Source organism: Arvicola amphibius, chromosome 6, assembly GCF_903992535.2.
Source record: "Arvicola amphibius chromosome 6, mArvAmp1.2, whole genome shotgun sequence".
Lineage (NCBI taxonomy): Eukaryota > Metazoa > Chordata > Mammalia > Rodentia > Cricetidae > Arvicola > Arvicola amphibius.
In genome coordinates this window covers 34,416,233-34,438,370 of record NC_052052.2, presented here as the reverse complement: position 1 = coordinate 34,438,370, position 22,138 = coordinate 34,416,233, and the positions used below count along the sequence as shown (strand labels likewise).

At 41.9% G+C, this 22,138-nt stretch overlaps 1 protein-coding gene across 3 annotated transcripts in view; it reads right to left on the bottom strand.

Annotated features, from left to right (window-relative positions):
- Window positions 1–21,753, bottom strand: part of Mast2 (microtubule associated serine/threonine kinase 2) — a 117,839-nt gene extending 96,086 nt beyond the window's left edge. The window contains exons 1-2 of one of the 3 annotated variants that reach the window (XM_038332467.1): window positions 21,529–21,753; window positions 4,962–5,109 (exon numbers count right to left, since the gene is read on the bottom strand). In XM_038332467.1, coding sequence (XP_038188395.1) covers window positions 4,962–5,109; window positions 21,529–21,708 — 328 coding nt within the window. In that variant the 5' untranslated portion in view covers window positions 21,709–21,753. The remainder of the gene's footprint in view (window positions 1–4,961; window positions 5,110–21,528) is intronic. The other 2 variants (XM_038332469.1, XM_038332466.1) reach the window with 2 other exon arrangements.
- Window positions 21,754–22,138: the final 385 nt, after the last annotated feature.

The following is a 22,138-nucleotide window of genomic DNA, read 5'->3' as shown; positions in this document are numbered from 1 at the left end:
AAACAAAACAGCTGAGGCCACGGTGGCTCACACCTTTAATACCAGCAGTCAGAGGCAGAAGCAGGTAGATCTCTGTGAGTTGGAGTCTAGACTGGTCTAAAGAGCAAGTTCCAGGATAGCGAAATCTACACAAACTCTGGCTCGAAAACACACACAGAGACACACAAGAGAGAAAGAGACAGAGAGAGAGAGAGAGAGAGAGACAGAGAGTGAGAGACAGAGAGAAGAAAACACCTAAGGCATAAAGCAAAATACAAGGCTGAGAGAATGGAGAGATGGCTCAGCAGTTAACAACACAGTTCAATTCCCAAAAGCCATAGGGTGAATAACATACATTTGAAATTCAATTCCAAGGGTGTCCCACACACTCTTCTGGCCTCCACTGTGCACAGACATACCTAACAGTCAATACACTCAAAATGAAATAAATAAATCTTTAAAAAAAAGATGTGGAAGTCCTAGCCCAGCCACAGAAGAAGCAAGATGTGACTGCCTCGCTGAATAAAGTACTGAGTTATGTGGCTAACACAGGTAAGAATAATGGGCTAATATAAGTTTTAAGAGTTAATAAGAAAGCCGGGCAGTGGTGGCGTACGCCTTTAATCCCAGCACTCGGGAGGCAGAGGCAGGCGGATCTCTGTGAGTTCGAGACCAGCCTGGTCTACAAGAGCTAGTTCCAGGACAGGCTCCAAAGCTACAGAGAAACCCTGTCTCGAAAAAAAAAGAGTTAATAAGAAGCTTGAGCTAATGGGCCAATCAGTTTATAACTAAAAAAAAAAAAAAAAAAATAAGGCAGGCTGGAGAGATAGCTCAGAGGTTAAGAGCACTGACTGCTCTTCCAGAGGTCCTGAGTACAATTCCCAGCAACCACATGGTGGCTCACAACCATCTACAATGAGATCTGGTGCCCTCTTCTGGCATGCAGGCAGAACACTGTATACATAATAAATTAAAACTAAATTAAAAAATTTAAAACAAAAGATGTAAGGCTAAAATCAAGTTATCCAAAAATGACACAGACAGACCAGGCAGTGGTGGCACACGGCTTTAATACCAGCACTCAAGAGGCAAAGACAGGTGGATCTCTGAGTTCGAGGTCAGCCTGGTCTACAAAGCAAGTTCCAAGACAGTATGAGCTATACAGAGAAACCATGTCTCAAAAAGTAAAAATAAATAAATAAAAAAGTCACAAGTAGACTGGTCAAACAATTAATGTTCATATCTTAGAACTCTCTACCGCACAAAATGTAATCAATTTAGCACTACAAAGCATAACAAAGTGAAGGGACTAAAGAGATGGCAAGTTAAGAGAACTGCTGCTCTTGTAAAGAACCAAGTTTGAGGCCGGGCGGTGGTGGCGCACGCCTTTAATCCCATCACTCGGGAGGCAGAGGCAGGCAGATCTCTGTGAGTTCAAGGCCAGCCTGGTCTACAAGAGCTAGTTCCAGGACAGGCTCTAAAGCTGCAGAGAAACCCTGTCTCGAAAAACCAAAAAAAAAAAAAAAAAAAAAAGAACCAAGTTTGACTTATTGTGGTATATTATTTGTATTTTAATAAATAAATCTTGCCCGAAGACATGAGACAAAGCTAAAGCCACTAGAGGTAAGGTAATGGTGACACATACTTCTAATCCCAGAATTTGAGAAACAGAGTCAGATGAAATCTCTATGAGTTCAAGGTAAACCTGGGCTACACAAGATCAATGCAGAAACAAATCCAGGTGGTGGTGGCTCACACCTTTAATTCCAGCACTAGAGTAAATATAAAATGAGAGGAGACATTTAGCCTGCTTAGTTTGCCTCAATTTCTGTCTGCTTAGCTTAAATCTCAATTTCTGTCTCTGGGTTTTATGATTTGTGCTACATTGATTTCCAACAATAAATTTTCCATAAAGCAGATCACAACTAACTATAACTCTGATTCCAGGGGAACCAAACACCCTCGTCTGACCTTCTTGGAGACCAGGCACACAACTGGCAAACAAAAATACATGCAAGGAAAGCATTCACACATATAAAATTTAAGTTTTAAACCTAAAGGAAAAACAAAAACAAAAAATTCCCATGCCCAGTACGGTGGTGAACTCCTATAATCCCAGCACTTGAGAGACAAAGGCAGGTGGATCTTTGTGAGTCTTTTGTCAGCCTAGTCTACAGAGTGAGTTTCAGGCTAGCCAGGGATACATAGAGACCCTGTCACAATACATACATACATACATACATACATACATACATACATACATACACACACATACATATTTATGAATAAAATACATAAAATAAAAAAATAAAAAAGGTGTAGCACTAATAATAAAAACCCAGAGATAGATATTGGGGTTCAAGCTGAAGATGAGAAAAGCAAAGCAGCCAAGCCACTAGAGAAGTCTTATCTCTACCAAGGCTGGGCGACTGCAGACTGAGCCCTGAGCCTCAGTCTCCTCTCATCTTATATTTCCCTTTAGTGCTAGGATTAAAGGTGTGTGACTCCCTAGTACTTGGATTAAAGGTATGAGCCACCATCATCTGGATCTGTTTCTGCACTGATCTTGTATAGCCCAAGGTGGCCTTGAACTCCACCAGAGGTAGAGATCCATCTGCTTCTGTCTCCCAAATCTTGGGATCAAAGGTGTGTGATCACCACTGCCTGGCCTCTAATGGCTTAGTTTTACCCTTTGAGTTTCAGGCAAGCTTTATTTATTAAAACATAAATAAAAAAAATCACTATAAAAAGGGGCTGGAGAGATAGTTCAGTGACTAACACTGCTTGCTGCTCTTCCAGAAAACTAGACTTTGATTCTCTTCCTGGTACTTACTTGGCTAATTCTGACCCTCTTTAACTCCAGTCCCAGAGGATTCAATGCCTGCACCTCTTCTGGCAATAGGGATGCGTATGGTGCCCAGACATATATTCAGGCAAAATATTCACACACATAAAATAATAAAAAACAAACATTTTTTAAAAGAAATTTAACCACTTAAATTTAAAAATAAAACTGAAAAGTCCAGGCATGGTAGCTCATACCTTTACTTTCAGTACTCATAGGGGAGGATCTATGAGTTCCAGACTAGTCTGGAATAAAAATTGTATGTGTGCACAAATACTTATGTATATGAGGCAAGCATGTATGTGAAGAACAGAGGACAACCTTGCGTGTCTTTCCTCACATACCATCATCCACCTGAATTTGTGTGTGAGAGAGACAAAGTTTCTCAATGGCCTGGAACTCACCAAGCAAGTAGGTTGTACATTTGATAATTCAGAAACTCCAGGAACCTCCACAGCACTGGGATTCTAAGTGATGCCACCACACATGGCTTAGCCAACTTAGTTATCTCACCAGCCTCTACAGTTTTCTTTTTTAACATTTTTTAAATTTATTTAAATTATGAGTATAAGTGCTTTGCCTACATGTATGCGTCTGCATACCTGGTGCCTACAGAAGCCAGAAGAGTCAGATATCCCTAGAACTGGAATTACAGATGGTCACAAGGCAACATATGGGTGCCGAGAATCAAACAGTACTTGTAACTTCTGAACCATCTCTCCAGCCCCAGTTTTATTTTGCTTTGATTTTCTTTTTTCTAATTAATTAATTTACTTAGTTAGCTAGTTACGGTTTTTCAAGACAGTGTTTCTCCATGTAGGTCTGGCTATCCTAGAACTCACTCTATAGACCAGGCTGGTCTCACCACCTGCTTCTACCTCCCAAGTACTAACTAGGACTAAAAGTGTACACAACCACAGTCTAGCTTTTCATTTTAATTCTTAATTCAAACTCTATTTATAGGGCTACTGAAATGGCTCAAGAAGTAAAGGGACTTGTAGCCAAGCATGATAACCTCAGTGACCTCCAGATCAGCATGGTGGAGAACTAATTTCTAAAAGTTGTCCTCTAATCTCCACATGTACACCATGGCATACGCCACACACATATACAAATCAGTTCTTTTTTAAAAGTTCAATTTATCCACAATCAGAAAATAATCCTGTTCTTAAAAGATGAGCAGAGTTCTATGAAAAAAGTAAGAGCAGAAGGAGCACAATGAAAATGACAGCACGGTAAGGCAGTAAAGTCAAGGGAACCACTAAAAGGGAACTGAGAAAAAGAATTGAGAACTGTTTACTACTGGGAAAGGAGAACAACAGGACATTTTCTTCTCCACCTATCTTCTTTACTGGCCATACACCTTTTTTTTCATAAGTCTATTGACTGATTAAAATTATACTGTATCTAAACCATTTTCCACCTGAACCAAGACTTCTTTTATAATTTTGTACCCTGGATTTTATATATGTCTTTTCTTTGGAAGAGACAGAAAGGCAATTAAGCAATTACAGGATTTTACTAGGGTTGTAGCTCAGTGGCAAAGCATATACAAGGCCCTGGATTTTTTCAGCACAGCTGGGGGTAGGGGTAGAGGTGGGGAATTGGGTAGTGAGGCTGTGAATCTACAAGTTATAAAAGGAGAAAAAAAGTCATACTGAAAGCCGGGCAGTGGTGGCGCATGCCTTTAATCCCAGCACTTGGGAGGCAGAGGCAGGCGGATCTCTGTGAGTTCGAGACCAGCCTGGTCTACAAGAGCTAGCTTCAGGACAGGCTCTAAAGCTGCAGAGAAACCCTGTCTCGAAAACAAACAAACAAAAAAAAAAAGTCATACTGAAGTAGCCAAGAATACTAGTTAGTCAATAGATGTTCAGGTAGCTAACATTCAGAGAATCTATAAAATAGTAGAAAGAAATAACTGTATTCTATACAAGACTATAAAAGAAAAGGCTCTCAAGATGCTAAGGCAATTGATGTATCATTAAATATTAACAACCCAGTCCCACAATTATGCCTCATGCCTCCTTTTCAGTGCTGGAGACTGAAGCCAGGGTCTATGCAAACTAAGAACACTGTCTACCATACACTAACACACACATTTCCCACATTACATTAAAAGACCAAGTCTGGTATTTACCTGACAGAGAACTGGCCAGGCTTCCTCTCCGTAATTTACAGTCATCCTGACTAAGTTGTCGATGGAGTTTAGTTTTTCCAGTAGGTGAAAATATGTCAGGATTACTAAGCTTCCTGAAGAGCAGGGGACTAAGTCCAGTAACCACATCCTTCAACAAAAAAAGGAATAAACATGAAACCTTAGTGTCTTTTCTAAACAACTTTATATTAAACATCTATACAACATTCATTATAATAAAAAAGTACCATTAGAGCTGGAGAGAAGGCTCATCAGCTGAGAACATTAGCTGTTCTCCAAGAGGACAGGGGTTTAATTCTAGGAATCCGAAAGGCATTTTACAACCATCTCTAACTCCAGTCCCAACGATATCCTCTTCTGGTCTCAATAGACACTGCATACACATGGTATACAAATATACATTTAGGCAAAATATCCATGCATATAAAAAAACAATTTTCAGCACTTGGAAGGCGGAAGCAGGCAGATCTCTGTGAGTATGAGACAACCTGGTATGCAAACTGCATTCCAGGAGAGCCAATGCTGCACAGAGAAGCCCTGTCTCAAAAAAAAAAAAAAAAAAAAAAAAAAAAGGAACATTTTTTTAAAAACATTTATTCAGTTACTAGAGGGGATATGCATATGGCACAGTACAAGTATAGAGGTCAGAAAACAACTTTCAGGAATCTATTTTCTCTTTCCATTATGTGGAAATTAAATTAGAGCTTGGTCATTGGGCTTGGCAGCAAGTATCTTTACTTGCAGATCCCTCTTGCTGGCCCAAAAAGTATTGCAATAAACACTGATGTACAAATACCTCTGACAGATTAACTTGAAATATTTTAAGTAAATACCCAGGAGTGCTAAAGCTGCATCAGAAACATATTTCTTTTTTTTTTAATTTATTTATTATGTATACAGCATTCTGTCTGGATGTATAGAGGGAGCCAGATCTCATTATAGATGGTTGTGAGCTATCATGTGGCCACTGGAAATTGAACTCAGGTTTTAGGAAGAGCAGCCACTGCTCTTAACCTCTGAGCCATCTCTCCAGCCCCAGAAACGTATTTCTTATATATAACCTACTGTGCTATTCGAGGATATGAAATATTAACTATGAAATGCCAAAGGAAACAATGAAAGAATCAGATCAGAAGATGATTTAGGGCATTTTGATATAATGAGCACAATTCTGTTTAAGTATTTCTATTCTCTCTCATCACCACTCTTACCATGAGATACATAGCAGTAAGTGCCCTTAGAAGACAAATCAGCAAGCACTTTGAGCTCAGACACCCCAGGCTCCAGAATTGTTAAAAATTTATTTATATTAGCCAGGCAGTGGTGACACATGCCTTTAATTCCAGCACTAGGGAGGCAGAGACAGGAGGAGTTCAATGAGTTCAATGTCAGCCTGGTCTACAAAGTGAGTTTCTGAACATCCAGACTATTACTAAGAGAAACCCTGTCTGGAAAAAACAAAAAGCATTTATATTGTTTGTAAGTTAACTAGTTTATGCTGTGAGATAATGCTCTTATACAATGTAAAGATTTGTCACTCATATTGGGTTAATAAAATGCTGACTGGCCAGTAGTCAGGCAGGAAGTATAGGCATGACAAACAGACTAAGAATTCTGGGAAGAAGAAAGGCAGAGAGAGTTGCAGTCACTAGCCAGATGTTCAGGAAGCAAGATGAGAACGCCTTATGCAGTAACTGTACCAAGCCACGTGGCTAAACATAAGAATTATAGGTTAAGTTGTAAGAGCTAGTTAATAATAAGCCTGAGCTAATAGCCCAAACAGTTTATAATTAATATAAGCCTCTATGTGTTTGTGACTGAACAGCTGCGGGACCAGGCAGGACAGAAACTTCTGTCTACAGGTTTAAAGTATCTTATGATAGCAAACCAAATACATTAAAACAGAAGGTTTAGGGATTATGGAATGATGCCTCAGTTAAGAGCAGTTACTGCTCTTGCAGAGAGGACTTGGGTTCAGTTCCCAGAACTTACATGAAGGCCTGAAGGGGCACACCAATGCCACAGTCAAAGGAAAACGTGCAGGACTCAGTTCTCTCCTTCCACAATAGGAGTCCCAGGAAGCAAACTCAGACCATCAAGCATGGCAGCAAGTACCTTTACCCATGAGACAGCTCAAGCATGTTATCTGATTTTAAGATTATCTGTTTTCAGAACATTAAGCTTATTTGCTTGCTTTCAGAACTTTTGGTTTGTTAATCTGCTAATCTTTGTCTTCTGCCACTGCTCTAGCACCTATTTCTGTATTTTTCTGCAAATTATGCTCACTACAATATTTCTTGGTTGAGGAGTTTTTTGAGTACCTGATTATAAGGATGCTGAAGAGACACTTGCCCCATTGATCCCAACAGGGTGAAGGTAACAAGGGGGAATACCTCCATAAGGTGTAATTGCCTCACATCAAAAACAAAACATACCCCACTATTCAAGGGATGGGAGAAACTTTATTGGCTCAGCCAAAAAAGATACACATAGGGTTAGTTAACGTAGTGTCTTGAGCCTTCTCACGTTCCCAGAACTGTGCAGGACAAGCCCAAGTTTCAGTAGTAGGAAGCAACGCTAGGGATCAAGAAATGAGAGCTATTCTAAAAGGCAGCACATAAATTTCATCCAACACAGAGATCTCGAGTCAGTATAGAAAAGCTAACAACCGCCGGGCGGTGGTGGCGCACGCCTTTAATCCCAGCACTCGGGAGGCAGAGGCAGGCGGATCTCTGTGAGTTCGAGACCAGCCTGGTCTACAAGAGCTAGTTCCAGGACAGGCTCCAAAGCCACAGAGAAACCCTGTCTCAAAAAAAAAAAAAAGAAAAGAAAAGAAAAGAAAAGAAAAGCTAACAACCTTCTTAAGTATAAAACAGAGGAAGAGAAAATTATTGGGAAAAAAATATGCCAGCTGGTACTTCAGCTGATTTCCTATACAATAACTGTATTGATCTGAGTTGCAAATATTTGAAAAAAAAACAAACAAACAAGATAATCTGGGAAACACTGATATTCCTGAATTGGATTTTTTTAGAGTTTTTCATGTGGGAAACCCTTTTCTGTATGCTGTGAATGTCTTACTACCATTGGTTAATAAAGAAGCTAATCTGGCCAATAGCCAGGCAAAATAGAGCCACACAGGAAGACCAAACCAAGATACAGGGAAAAAGAAAGCTGAGTCAGGGAGACGCTGCTGAAGGGGTAAGATGCCAGAACACTACCGGTAAGTGACAGCCACAAGGAAATACATGTAACTATTAAAAAACTAGTTAAAAATTAGGAAGCAAGACGTGAGGTAAAAAGTCACGAGCCTTGTGGTAAAATATAAAGTAACAGAAATGGGTTAATTTAAGTTGTAAGAGCTAGGTAATAATACCCTTAGTTAATAGGCCAAACGGTTTCTAATTAGTATAGGTTTCTGTGTGATTATTCGGGACTGGACTACAGGGAAATGAAAACATTACCTCCCAGTTACAGATTTTTATTCCTGCTGCTATTAGTTATTATACATAGGCAATCGACTTTAATTCAAAAGCATCTAAAAAATCATGAAGCTGGTAATTTACAAAAATAGTTTTTTGCTTAGATTTTTTATACCTTATTTCTATTTTGTGCAGGCTGATGTATTGCTTATATGTATGTATGTGTGTGTGGAGGATACTGGAGCCCCTGGAACTGGAGTTACAGACAGTTGTGAGCCTCCATGTTGTTGCTGGGAATATAACTCAGATTTTCTGGAAGAGCAGCCAGTACTCTTAACCACTGATCCATCTCTCCAGCCCCAAGAGAGTTTTAAATTTCTTCTAGGTTAAAAGATGTTAAAAAAAAAATACCTAGGAAGCCAGCTGTGGTGTAAAGGCATCTTCTTCTCTTTAATTACTCTATAATGGAGACAGACTCAAGTCATTGTAACAAGCTACAACTCTTATCTTACTTTGACTGGTTCTTCTAACCTCTTAGAGACAGATAAGACTTTTCTACTTTGTTTTTACTAAATACATTGATTTGCAGTAATTGTGTCATATATGTTCCTGATAACTGTTTTCATTTATTTGAAGCTTTTAATACATCACCATGAGACTAAAATAGCAGGGGCAGGGGCTAGAAAGATAACTCAGTGGTAGTACTTGTCTAGATGGCTCAGCAGTTAACAGCACTAGCTGCTCTCCCAGAGAACTTGGGTTAGATTCCAGACACTCACTTAGCAATTCAATCATCAGTAACTGAAGTTGCTAGGAATCAGATGCCCTCTTCTGGCATTTTGGACACAAGGCACACTTGTGGTACACAGAAATACATGCAAGCAAATTCCCATACACATAAAACATTTGTTTTGTATTTCATATTTATTTATTTGTTTGTTTGTTTGTTTTGAAACAGGGTTTCTTTGTGTAGCCCTGGCTGTCCTGGAACTCTTTTAGTCGGCCAGGCTGACCTCAGATTCAGAAATCTGCCTGTCTCTGCCTCTCAGAGCTGGGAATTAAATGTTTGTACAATCATGCCTGAATCTAAAAGAAAAATAAATTTAATTAAGAAACAGTGTGAACAAAACTGCTGCTAGATTTCCTGAAAATAACTAAGAAAGACAATCTGTGGCTAGTATACAGTTTTTTAAAACAATCCCACCCCCCAAGGCAGATTAGTTCAAGGCCAGCCTAGCCTACAGAGGGAGTACCCAGGACAGGGCTAGAAAGAGGACTTAGAGGTTATACTGTTCTTACAGAGAATCTGAGTTTGGATCAAAGCACCAATATCAGACAGCTCACGACCGCCTGTAACTCTATAAGCTAATTCATTAGCATTGTGTTAAGTGAATAATATCACAATCTAACAAAATATTATAATTAAGGCCTCTTGAGTATAGAAGTAGACAAGATCTGCTGTACCAAAAGCTAAAGGGAAATAAGCTTTTTCAGATTTTCTATCAGGCTTGGGGAGCAAGGCCTTTTCTTATATTCAAAGTTGTTGTGACTCAAAAGTCTGTGGGCACTGAAGAAATAAATGGAAACTAAATCTACCAACTACTCTGAGGTTGGAGATCCACAGCAGAGAATAGCTGGAAGTTGAGAAAATATGACTTTCCTTCCTCCTGAGCATCTACATACTGTGCTCAGCCCTCTAGCAGTTACACAAAGGCCTGTATATAACTGAGTCTGCAAGTAATAGACAACTGAAAATGACTATGCTGGCCATCATCCAGTTTCCTCAGCTGACCTCTGCAAGAACCTGGACAGAGAATGGAAAAGTGTGTATTAGTCTAGGTCATTCTGAATGTATCTATTACAGCAACCAGTGTTTCCTAACTAATATAAAGCCTGAAGCCTGAGCTACAATAACAATGTCCCTTTCTTTTACTAGTCAAAGGCAGTAACTAAATATCCCAGGTTTACCTGAACAAAATCACATTAACATTCCTTTGAAATAACTTTAAAAACTATTACCAACTATATCTAAATGCTCTGCTTCATAAATCATTCCTAAATACCTAACAGAAAGCCTAACTACTAGAAAGTAGCTCTACATTGGTAAAACACAGGCAGTGATACTATGTAGTGAATTAACCTCCACTCAATTAAGTATTAAAGGATTTTGCAACAGCTCAATTTCTCCCTAAGTGAACACCACTAATACTATAGTTGTCACAGCTGAAAGAATAGCTCAGAATTTAGAAATGAGGGCCTCTAGAGCTTTGATCTTAATTACTTTCTCAAACCAAGGGAGACATATTCCATTCTAAGACAATTTCATTTTCTTTTCTTTTTGGGGGGGAGGGTTGTTTTTTGAGACAGGCTTTCTCTATGTAGCCCTGGCTGTCCAGGAACTCACTATGTAGATCAGGCTGGACTCAAACTCAGAAATTCTCCTGTCTATGCCTCCCAAATGTTGGGATTAAAGGTGTGCACCAGCACCACCTGGCCTAAAATAGTTTCCCTTTTTTTGTTTGTTTTTTTAAACATTTTCAAAGAATGTAATGTATAGGAAATGAGTAATAAAAAGAAGAAAGTTGGGGTGTTTTATCTAATAAAGATAGATTTTAACAATCAAATTATTTAATGTACACTTTCAAAACAACGCATTTTAAGCATTAGCAATTAAGTTGAAATGGAGAGCCTTTGAAATTTTGTTCGTTTGTTTGTTTGCTTTTTGTTTTTCGAGACAGGGTTTCTCTGCAGCTTTAGAGCCTGTCCTGGAGCTAGCTCTTGTAGACCAGGCTGGTCTCGAACTCAGAGATCTGCCTGCCTCTGCCTCCCAAGTACTGGGATTAAAGGCATGCGCCACCACCGCCCAGCTTAATAAAGAAATCTGTACATTTCCCTGGAGGGAAAAATGTATGTATTAAAGCCTCTATCAGGTGTGGTACATTCTTGCCATGATGCATGTATGGAGCACAATGTAAATTTTTTTGTTGCTGTTTTTTTTTCTTTTGTTTTGCACTTTTATTTTTTGAGACAAGGTTTCTTTGTGTATCTCTGGCTGTCCTGGAATTCACTCTGCAGACCAGGCTGCCCTAAAACTCAGAGATCTTACTTCCTCTACCTCCGAGTGCTGAGATTAAAGGTGTGCACCACCATCACCCAGAGTAAACTTTCAACAATTGGTTCTCTCCTTCCTTTTCTTTGAGGCAAGGTTTCAAGGGAGAGAGACCTTTTTTATTTTATTTTATTTTATTTTTGGTTTTGTTTTTTTTTTTTTTTTTTTTTTTAGACAGGGTTTCTCTGCAGCTTTAGAGCCTGTCCTGGAGCTAGCTCTTGTAGACCAGGCTGGTCTCGAACTCACCGAGATCCGCCTGCCTCTGCCTCCCAAGTGCTGGGATTAAAGGCATGCGCCACCACCGCCCGGCTATTTTATTTTATTTTGAGACAGGGTTTCTCTATACCTTTGGAGCCTGTCCTGGAACTAGCCCTTGTAGACCAGGCTGGTCTAGAACTCACAGAGATCCGCCTCTTTAAGGCAGGGTCTCTCTTAACTGTTTCTGCTGAACTTTATACTTCAAGCTAGACAGATAAGCTTCTGGATGATTTTATTTCCACCTCCCACCCTGCCCACTGCAGTGCTTGAACTACAGATATGCATTTTACACTGGCTCCACGTATCTAATTTGTGGAGGCCCGGAAATGTGAGCCTATTTCCACACTGACCAAACTTCAGAGTTTGGAACCCTAGTTCCTCTACCTCAAACAAAGATCCCACGTCCACATTAGACGGTTCTGCTCTCTCAAGGTTACTGCCACTCAAAATATGACCATAATATCAATAGAAGATATGAAATCAAAAGGAGGAATGGTTCAGCCATTAAAAATTAAAAACATTGGCTGCTCTTACAAAAGACCCAGGTTCAATTCCCAGTACCCACGTGACAGCTCACAACTGTCTGTAATTCCAGTTCCATAGGATCCAACACCCTCACACAGACATGAAGGCAGACAAAACACCAATGCATAAAAAAATAAAAATTGAAAATAGAAAGAGAAAAGGAAGTAACCACAAGAATAATTTTGGAAAGGGTACTCCAGAAAGGTTTTTTTGGGGGGATGGGGAGGTTGTTGAGACAGGGTTTCTCTGTTTAGCTTTAGAGTCTGTCCTTGGAACTCTCTCTCTCTCTCTCTGTAGACCAGGTCAGCCTTAATCCCCAGAGAGAGATCCACCTGCCTCTGCCTCCCAAGTGCTGGGATTAAAGGCGTGTGCAACCACTGCCTGGCCCAGAAAGGTTTCTTTAAGAAACATTATCTTAACAGACATGAACAAAATAAGAAAGCCAGTTATATGGATCCATATGGAAAAGGGCATTTTAGGTACAGAAATAAAGTGAAAAACTCCTAAAGTTATAATTTTTAAAAAATGTTCTCAAGTAGAAAAGAAATGCTTAATATACTTGGAGACCAGCAAGGTCTAACTAGAACTAGTTAACACAAATGAAGAAATGAAGCCAAGGAAGGCCAAAAGCCAGATTACAGAAAGTCGTATAGGACAAAGTAATCAGCATTTTGGACTTTGATCTAAATTGTGATTGAAATAACTATAAGATTTTTCAGGAGAAAAGTGACAAGTTCTTATTAAGATTTTATAATGATTTGCAACGCACAAAATATCACAGAAAAAATAGACCAATGATGATAGGGACTTTGAGAGACTGCTCAACAGTTAAGAGAACTGGCTGCTCTTCCAGAGGTCTCAGGTTCAATTCCCAGCACCCACATGGCAGCTCACACCTGTAACTCTGGTTCCAGGGGATCCGACACCCTCACACAGATATATATGCAGGCAAAACACCCATGCATATAAAAATAAAACACACCGAAAATAAGTGAACAGAACTAGAAGATGAGTTAAGAGATTTATAGTAACTTAAATGAAAGACAACTCAATATAGTCTTGTGGGTGGGGTTTCAAAACTGGGTCTCTCTATGCATATAGCCTTGGCTGTCGTTGTACTCACTCTGTAGACTAGGTTAGCCTCAAACTCATACCTGCCTCTCCCTCCCGAATACTGGAATTAAAGGTATATACCACCATCACTGGCTCTATAGCCTTAAAGAGTAATGATGGAAACAAGAAGGGTAGTTTCTTCAATTTGAATGTAGTAACTAACAGACATGTGAAATGAAAAATTAAGAACAGAATCATAGGGCCAACTGTCATGATCTGCTGGCCTGGTCTGTCACCTGTGTACCCTGTCCCTTTAAGAGACAAGCCCCATGCCGGGCGGTGGTGGCGCACGCCTTTAATCCCAGCACTCGGGAGGCAGAGGCAGGCGGATCTCTGTGAGTTCGAGACCAGCCTGGTCTACAAGAGCTAGTTCCAGGATAGGCTCCAAAGCCACAGAGAAACCCTGTCTCGAAAAACCAAAAAAAAAAAAAAAAAAAAAAAAAAGAGAGACAAGCCCCACTCTCTCCCAACCCCTCCCCTTCCACCAAGGGAAGTAGATGGATATCTCCCCTTCTCCAGCTGTGCCATCTCTCCCCGCCCCTTGACCCTCTCCGTCCCTCTCTGCCTCTCTCACTTCTTCCTTTTCCCCTTCCCCCTTTCCTTTTCCCTCCATAACCCACTAAATAAACTCTATACCCATATTCTCTCTCTGCATGGCATATCTGTCTCTCTGCTGCAGTTTCCCACCTGCCAAGGCCTCAGGGGACTCACCGAGGCCCCAGGTGGCCCATCACAGCCCCTTGTGGAACTTGCTTCCCCTCATGGGACTACTGCCCCTTGTGGGACTGGCCTTCCCCCTTATATCTTTAAAAAAGAGTAACACCAACTGACTGACTCAGTGGGTAAAGAGCTTGTCATACAGCCTATTTCCTGAGTTCAATTTCAGAATCCACATAGGAGAATCAACTCCTTAAACTTGCCCTGTGACCTCCATATGTTATGCAGAGATACAAGCATTGCCACATAATAGAAAAACACACAGTGAGGTGGTCTTAATGAAAAAGGATCCTATAGGTTCATACAGAGTGGCATTTTAGGAGGTGTGGGAATAGGTGTGGCTTTGTTGGAATAAGTATATCACTGGGGGGCAGGCTTTGGGGTTTCAGAAGCCCTTCCTGCTGTCTACCCATCTGAATTAGAACCGTCAGCTCCAGCACCATGTCTGTCTGCAAACCACCATGCTTCCTTTCATGACAATAATAAACTAAATCTCTGAACCTGTAAGCAGCCCCAATTAAACATTTTCCTTTAAAAGAGCAGCCGTGGTCATGATGTCTCTTCACAGCAATAAAACCCTAACTAGGACACACAGATATATAATTTTAAAAAGTTTTATAAAAAAATGAAACTGATCAAATCAGTACTTGTTAGGTTTAAGCAGAAAGATTGAGTCTAAGGCCATTCTCTGCTATTTAATGAATCCTTGTATAACATGTACTACTCCCAAATGTAAGAAATAGACAGCAAACAAGCGGGAAGGATGGCTCAGTTGGATAAAACATCGTTGTGCAAGTGGAAAGACTTAAGTTCAAATCCTCAAAACCTGTAGAAAAGCTGGACACTTCAGACAGGTGTCTGTAACCCCAGCATTCTTACTAGATGAAGGGCAAAAATCACCATAAGTTAATGAGGCAGTGTAGTAGTTTGAGTTAAAATGGCTCCCATAAATTCATATAGATGTAGCCTTGTTTGAGTAGGTGAAGCTTTTTTATTTTTTTAATATTTATTTATTTATTATGTATACAATATTCTGTGTGTATGTCTGCAGGCCAGAAGAGGGCACCAGACCTCATTACAGATGGTTGTGAGCCACCATATGGTTGCTGGGATTTGAACTCAGGACCTTTGGAAGAGCAGGCAGTGCTCTTAACCACTGAGCCATCTCTCTAGCCCCCACCCAGGTGTAGCTTTTTTAGAAGAAGTATGTCACTAGGTGTGGGCTTTGATGTCTCAAGGTGCTTCTCTCTCTCTCTGAAACTGTTTCAGCACCATGCTGCCCTATCTACCACCATGCTCCCTGCCATGATGATAATGGACCTCTAGAACTGTATGCAAGCCCCAGGCTAAATAAATGCTTTCTTTTATAATAGTTCCTTTGGTTATGGTGTCTAGTCACAGCAATAGAATACTAAGACAGGCTGCTAGCCTGGCTTACACAGTAGGAAAAAACAACAGACTCTATCTCAAACAAGACAGAGGGCAAGGACAGATACTCAAAATTGTCTTCTAACCTCCACAAGCATTTCATGACACCTGTCTACCCACATAAAATCATTTGTCCAGCATTTAGGTGGTAGAGACTGGAGAATCAGTTCAAAGTCAGTCTCAGCTAGCACGGTGTAGTGTGGGCATACGTCTTTAATCCCAGCACTCTGGAAGCAGCAGCAGATGGATCTCTGCAAATTTGATGCAAGTCTACAGAGCAAGTTTCAGGACAGCCAGGGTAACACAGAGAAACACTGTCTTAAAAAACAAAAAACAAAAAAGAAAGAAAAGAAAAATCATCCTCAGTTAACTACAGAGTTCTAAGGCCAGCCTAGGCTAAACGAGACCCTGTGGGAGGGGGGAGGTATCATTTATTGTATTAATGCATTATGATTCATCTAGCCTTTAAATTTTGGCTTTTCAAACTCTAATGTTAACACAAAGACTAGTGAGATGGGTCAGCACTTGCTGCTGAGCCTGGCAATCTGAATTTTAGTACCAAGAGATGCCTGATAGAATCAACACCCACAAGGTGTCCTCTGACCTTACTCATTCATGCATTATGTAATGCACACATACAGTAACAGATTGTGGTGAACGCATAAACGTGCACACTCATATGCACATATACATACAATAAATAAGTTATATTTCGTAAGTCAAAAAAAAAAAAAAAAAACCACGAACAGGTATGATGGCACACACCTTTAACCCCAACACTTAAGAGGCAAAGGCAAGCAGATCTCCAGAGCTCACTGGACAGCATTGCCCACTTGGTGAGCTCTAGGGTAGTGAGATCCTGTCTCAAAAAGCAAAAAGGGGCTGAAAAATGGCTCAACTGTTAGAAGTGCTTGCTGCTCTTCCTGGTGACTAATTACATGTGCTTCACAATTACCTCTAACTCTAGTTCTGGGGAATCCAACACCCTTTCTGATCTTGATGGGCACTGAACTCCCATACTCAAACATACATGCAACATACACGTACACACAATTTTAAAAAATGAAATAAAATCTTTAAAAAAGAAAAAGGTGCATTTAATCCCAACATACCAGAGACAGAAGCAGGTGGATCTCTGTGAGTTAGAGGCCAGCCTGGTCTAGAAATAGAAAGCAAGTTCCAGGTCATCCAGGGCCACACAGAGAAGCCCTGTCTTAAAACACACACACACACACACACATTGAGTTTTGGGTGAAACATTAAGCACAAAGTTGGCAATACAAATCTAAAAAGAAAGGCAGGCCTAAGGACTTGACTGACTCCACCAGGAGGTTCTATAACACAATTATGTGTAGTGATTTTTGTGTGTGTGTGTGTGTGTGTGTGTGTGTGTGTGTGTTTTAATAACACTTGCCTGAAGATCAGCCTGCAGAGCTAAGTCGCTAGAGCCCAGGCAGTGGTGGCACACACTTTAATCCCAGGACTCCAGAGACAGAGGCAGAGCCATCTCTCCAGCCTCTCCCCTGTTTTTAAAGATAATTTCAGCCGGGCAGTGGTAGTGCGCACCTTTAATCCTAGCACTAGGGAGCAGAGGTAGGCAGGTCTCTGTGATTTCAAGGCTACCCTGAGCTACACTACGCGGCTGATCCACCTTTATTCCCAGCACCAGGGAGGTGGAGAGGGGAAGTGATATGGCTGGGCTGAGAGAGGAACAGAAGGAGGGAGGAGACAGAAGCTCAGTGTCATCTGAGGTAACAGTCTGAGGAGGTAGTCTAGGAAAGAACAGCATCACCCCTTGGGTCTCAGCATTGGTAGAAGTAAGAACTCGAGTGGCTGGCTGCTCACACTGCTGCTCTGATCTCTCAGTTTTCACCCTGATAGCTGACTCCTGAGTTTTTATTTTATTACAAGAACAACTAGAAGTCATCTCCAAGCATGTATAAATAAGACTACAGATCTTTGCACTTCCTATGTATGAGCTTGCTACAGGATGGAGTAAAATAAAGAAACAAGCAAGAATCAGGGAATGTTTTAAGAACAGAAAAACAAAAACAGGAAAGTTGTCAGAGAAACAGCAATGGGATGAGTATTGGGGGGAAGCGGTAGCAGCAAGAATAGAACACATGGTCAACAGTAGCAAATAGTTAACATAGCTTGAGAAAATGAAGATTAAAGAAAAAATGTAAGATTTAATTATATAAAAAAATTCTCTGAGCCATTCACAGAATTCTTTTTGGAACTCCTATCACAATGAGACTTTTCACAAGTATCTACACCCACCCTATTTTAAGTTGCAAAATAGGTTCTAGTATGGCTACACTATGGAAAATTATACAATAAAAAAAGCAAAGTATTTCTATAAGGAACTAACACAGAAGAGATGCTCAGAAATCATTTGACTGCTGGGCAGTGGTGGCACACACCTTTAATCCCAGCACTCAGGAGGCAAAGATAGGTGGATCTCTGTGAGTTCAAGACCAGCCTGGTCTACAGAGCAAGGTCCAGCACAGAATCCAAAGCTACAGAGAAACCCTGTCTCAAAAAATAATCACAGAAAGGAAGGAAGGAAGGAAGGAAGGAAGGAAGGAAGGAAGGAAGGAAGGAAGGAAGGAAAGAATCATTTGAATAAAATAATTTAGTAACAAAGACTACAAACTTCATGAAGGGGAGGTGGGGTTCAAGACAGGGTTTCTCTGTAACTTTGGAGCCTGTCCTAGAACTCACGCTGTAGACCAGGCTGGCCTCCAACTCAGAGATTCACCCATTTCTGTCTCCCAAGTACTGGGATCAAAGGTGTGCGCCACTGCTACCTGACCCATGATTTTTATTTACATAGGTATTAGCTAAAAAGCAATCTATGGTTCTAGGGGTAGGAAGTCTGGTTAACTTTGGAGAAGGGAAGTAAGTAGAGGAGTTAGGGAACATTTTGGGAAGTGGAACATCTCCACCTTGACGTGAATAGTGTACACACTGGGTACTTTAGTCTATAAATATTCATGGGCTGTGGTCTACAGAGTGAGTTCCAGGACAGGCCCCAAAGTTACAGAGAAACCCTGTCTTGAAAACAAATAAATAAATAACTCATAGGTTGAATGAACCATAGATCTGTGCACTAAACTATGATGGAGGAGTGTCTATGTGTTACTTTCATTATTAATAAAGATACTGCCTTGGCCCTTTAAGAGACAGAAAATTAGGTAGGCAGAGTAGACAGAACAGAACTGTGGGAAAAAGGAAGCACAGTGGGGGAGACAATTCAGGCAGTCGCCACATGCAGTCGCCATGCTTCTCCTCTCTGAGATGGATGCAAGTTAAGATATCTCCTGGTAAGCCACCCCTCGTGGTGCTATATAAATTACTAAATATGGGTTAAAGCAAGATATGAGAATCAACCAATAAGAAGCTACAGATAACGGGCCAGGGGCCAGGCAGTATTTAAATGAATACAGTTTCTGTGTAATTATTTTGGGTAAAGCTAGCCGGGTGGCAGGACACAGCCCGCCGCTTCATTCTACAAAACTAAGTCAAATCTCAATTTCAAAAGTCAAATCATGACCTTGAAGGCAGTTTGGGGAAAGCCTAAGTATACAAACCATAATATCAAGATTATATATACAAAGTAAAGAAATTGAGACAGAATACAAACTCAAGAAGGTTGTTGGTAAGGCAACAAGATAATGTATATTAGGAGAAAGGAAATAACACATTTCAAAAAAATTGTGGTTTTTATTTTATTTGAGCTATAAGACAGAACAACATAACTAAGATCTTTAACAGACAAAAGGGTGTATCAAGGATTTAGCCTCAGAGGGAAGGATAAACACTTCTTTCTTTGTGAATGCTATGAATAAATATAGAAAATATCTTTAAGTTTTTCGAGACAGTGTTTCTCTGTGTAACAGCCCTAGCTGTCCTGGAACTAGTTCTTGTAGACCAGGCTGGCCTCGAACTCACAGAGATCCGCCTACCTCTACCTCCCAAATGCTAGGATTAAAGGTGTGCGCCACCACCACTGCCAGGCTGAAATTATCTTTAAAAACACGGGAGAGGCTGGAGAGATGGCTCAGCAATTAAGAGTTGTTCTGCTTTTGCAAAAGACTTGGGTTCGAATCCCTGCAGACACTAGCAGCTCACAACAGTCTGTAACTCTAGTTCCAAGAGATATGACACCCTCTTCTAGTTTCCAAACTATGTGATATACTAACATACATGCAAGCAGACACTCATATACATAAAATAAATAAAAACAAAGGGTGGCTGGCAAGATGGATCAGCAGTTAAGAGCACTGGCTGCTCTTTCACTGGTCCTGGGTTAAATTTCCAGAAACCACATGGTGGCACACAACCATCTCTAGTGGGATCTGATGCCCTCTTCTGGCATAAAGGCATACATGCAGATTAAGCACTCATACACATAAAATAAATAAATCTTTAAAGATAAATAATTTTTAAAAAGCAAAAAAAAGTTTTTGTTTTTGTTTTTGTTTTTCCAAGACAGGGTTTCTCCGTTGTATCCCTGGCTGTTCTGGAACTCAGAGATCCACCTGCCTCTGCCTCCCAAGTACTGGGACTAAAGGTGAGCGCCACCACCACCCGGCTTAAAAAAAAAAATCTTTTTTAAAAGGAGAGAATTGGAGCTGGAGAGATGGTTCAGCCTCTGGTTGCTTTTACAAAAGACCTGGGTTTAATTCCCAGCATCCTCATAGCAGCTCACACCTGTCTGTAGCTCCAGTTCCAGGTAGTCTAACACCCTAACACAGAGATAAGTGAAGGCAAAATACTAATGCACATAAAAATTAAAAAATCATTAAAATTTATTTAGAAAAAAAAGGGGAGATCAAGCAGCCTTGAGCGCTTCACTAAAGCATACAATAAGGTCAACTGCACCAGGTAAACTAAGTCAGTAGAGAAAACACATTCCAAAAGTTTTGACTAGGTACTAGAAGCCATGGCAAAGCTCCGAGAATAAAACGTGGAAAAACAAAATCGGGGGAGGAGGAGTTAAAAACCGTAGGCTAACATAGTATAACTCAAAGAATATAATGATGCCTGAGGAGGCTTATCTTATATGAGGAGCAAGAGGCGGGAGACCTGTAACTGGGGTCAAAAGCAGAGCTATACAAAAGCAATGCTGTCCCTGGCGTTCATTACTACGGAACATTTTTTTACAAATTTAACAAGATTACGGATCTTCCAATGTCCCTTTCTCGCCAATCTCCTTTCACTGAACTTCTACCGCTGTGAGTGGCAGTTTATCCTTTCTGATAAACTCTGATGACCTTTATTCCCTACTCATAAATACACCTACTGTTGTCTAATAAAGTATATAAACACATCCAGTCCACTCGGAAATCTCACAAGGTCTTTCACATTTCTATCGCTTTTCCCATTAACGAGAAGGCAGAGCCTTCATCTGCGGGTTCTCTGTCCACAGCACCGGCCTCGAGATTGCACACGTGCAGGTATTTTTTTAAGGTGGTTTGTCGTAAAGGAGATGGGTACTAGGAGAATGTTAATGATTCTGGATACTTGCCTATAAAAGTATAATGACCACCAAATCCAAATGCTTAGGGATGCCCCGTTTTTCTAAGTGTGGGGATAAAATCTAAGAAAGTCAACACTATCAAAGTGGCATCCCTCCCTCAAACTACTGACTCCTCTAGATAATGTAATAAGTCTACTCTCTGCTGCTCATTCACCCTGTCTACATTCCAGCACCCCTTCTCTCCACCCAGACCCCGGGACTACAAATGCCCCCAAGAACCATTTTATTCATTCCTCCAACCCGCCCTTCCCCAAGTCCACTGCAACCCCGGGCCCCCACCTTCATTTCTCCACTCCCCTTTCCTCAGCCTACTCAGACCTCCCACTCTCCCAACCGACTCAGTCCCCACCCCTCACCGCCGCAGCCCGGTCCTCCGCGAGGTCCCCTCCCCCACAGCGCCCACCCTCGCCCGCCGACCCCAGCCCGCCTGACCTGCTCCCTGCCGTCGGGCCCCGCGGGCCCGCTCCGCTCCTCCAGTCGCTGCCTCCCGGGCGGCGCTCGCCGGCGCGGGGGCAAGGGCTGCGGCTGGGGCAACTCGGTCGCCCGCGGAGCCGCATCCTCCCGGCGGGCGGGCGGCGGCTGCGGCCGCTCGCGGCAGCGACTCCGCTTCATCTCCGCGTCTGGGCCCCGCGGGCGTCAGCACCGCGACTGCGCCGGCCTGGCTCGACCCCGGGCCGCAGCGCTGCCGCGGCAAGTCCGGTCTACAGCCACCATGGCCCGGCGGGCGCTTGAAGCCACCCGCACCCCGGCCCCGCGGCGTCTCCGCGCTTCCCGTGGACTCAGGAGCCGAGACCTCCCCGGCGCGCCTCACGGAGGCAGCATAGCCACCGGCGCGCCCTCCAAGCCCGGCACACGCTCGGCCGGCCACTCGCCGCCGCCGCGGGCTCCGCAGCCAGCCGCCGGCCCGCCAGCCCGCCCGCCGCCCGGCCCGCCCCTCGCGCGCGCGCTCGACCAGCCCGCCTGCCGCCCACAGCGCGCGGCCTGCCGCGCACGCGCTGGCGAACGGTCACGAAGACCCGCCCGCGGCCGCGCCGCGCGGTCT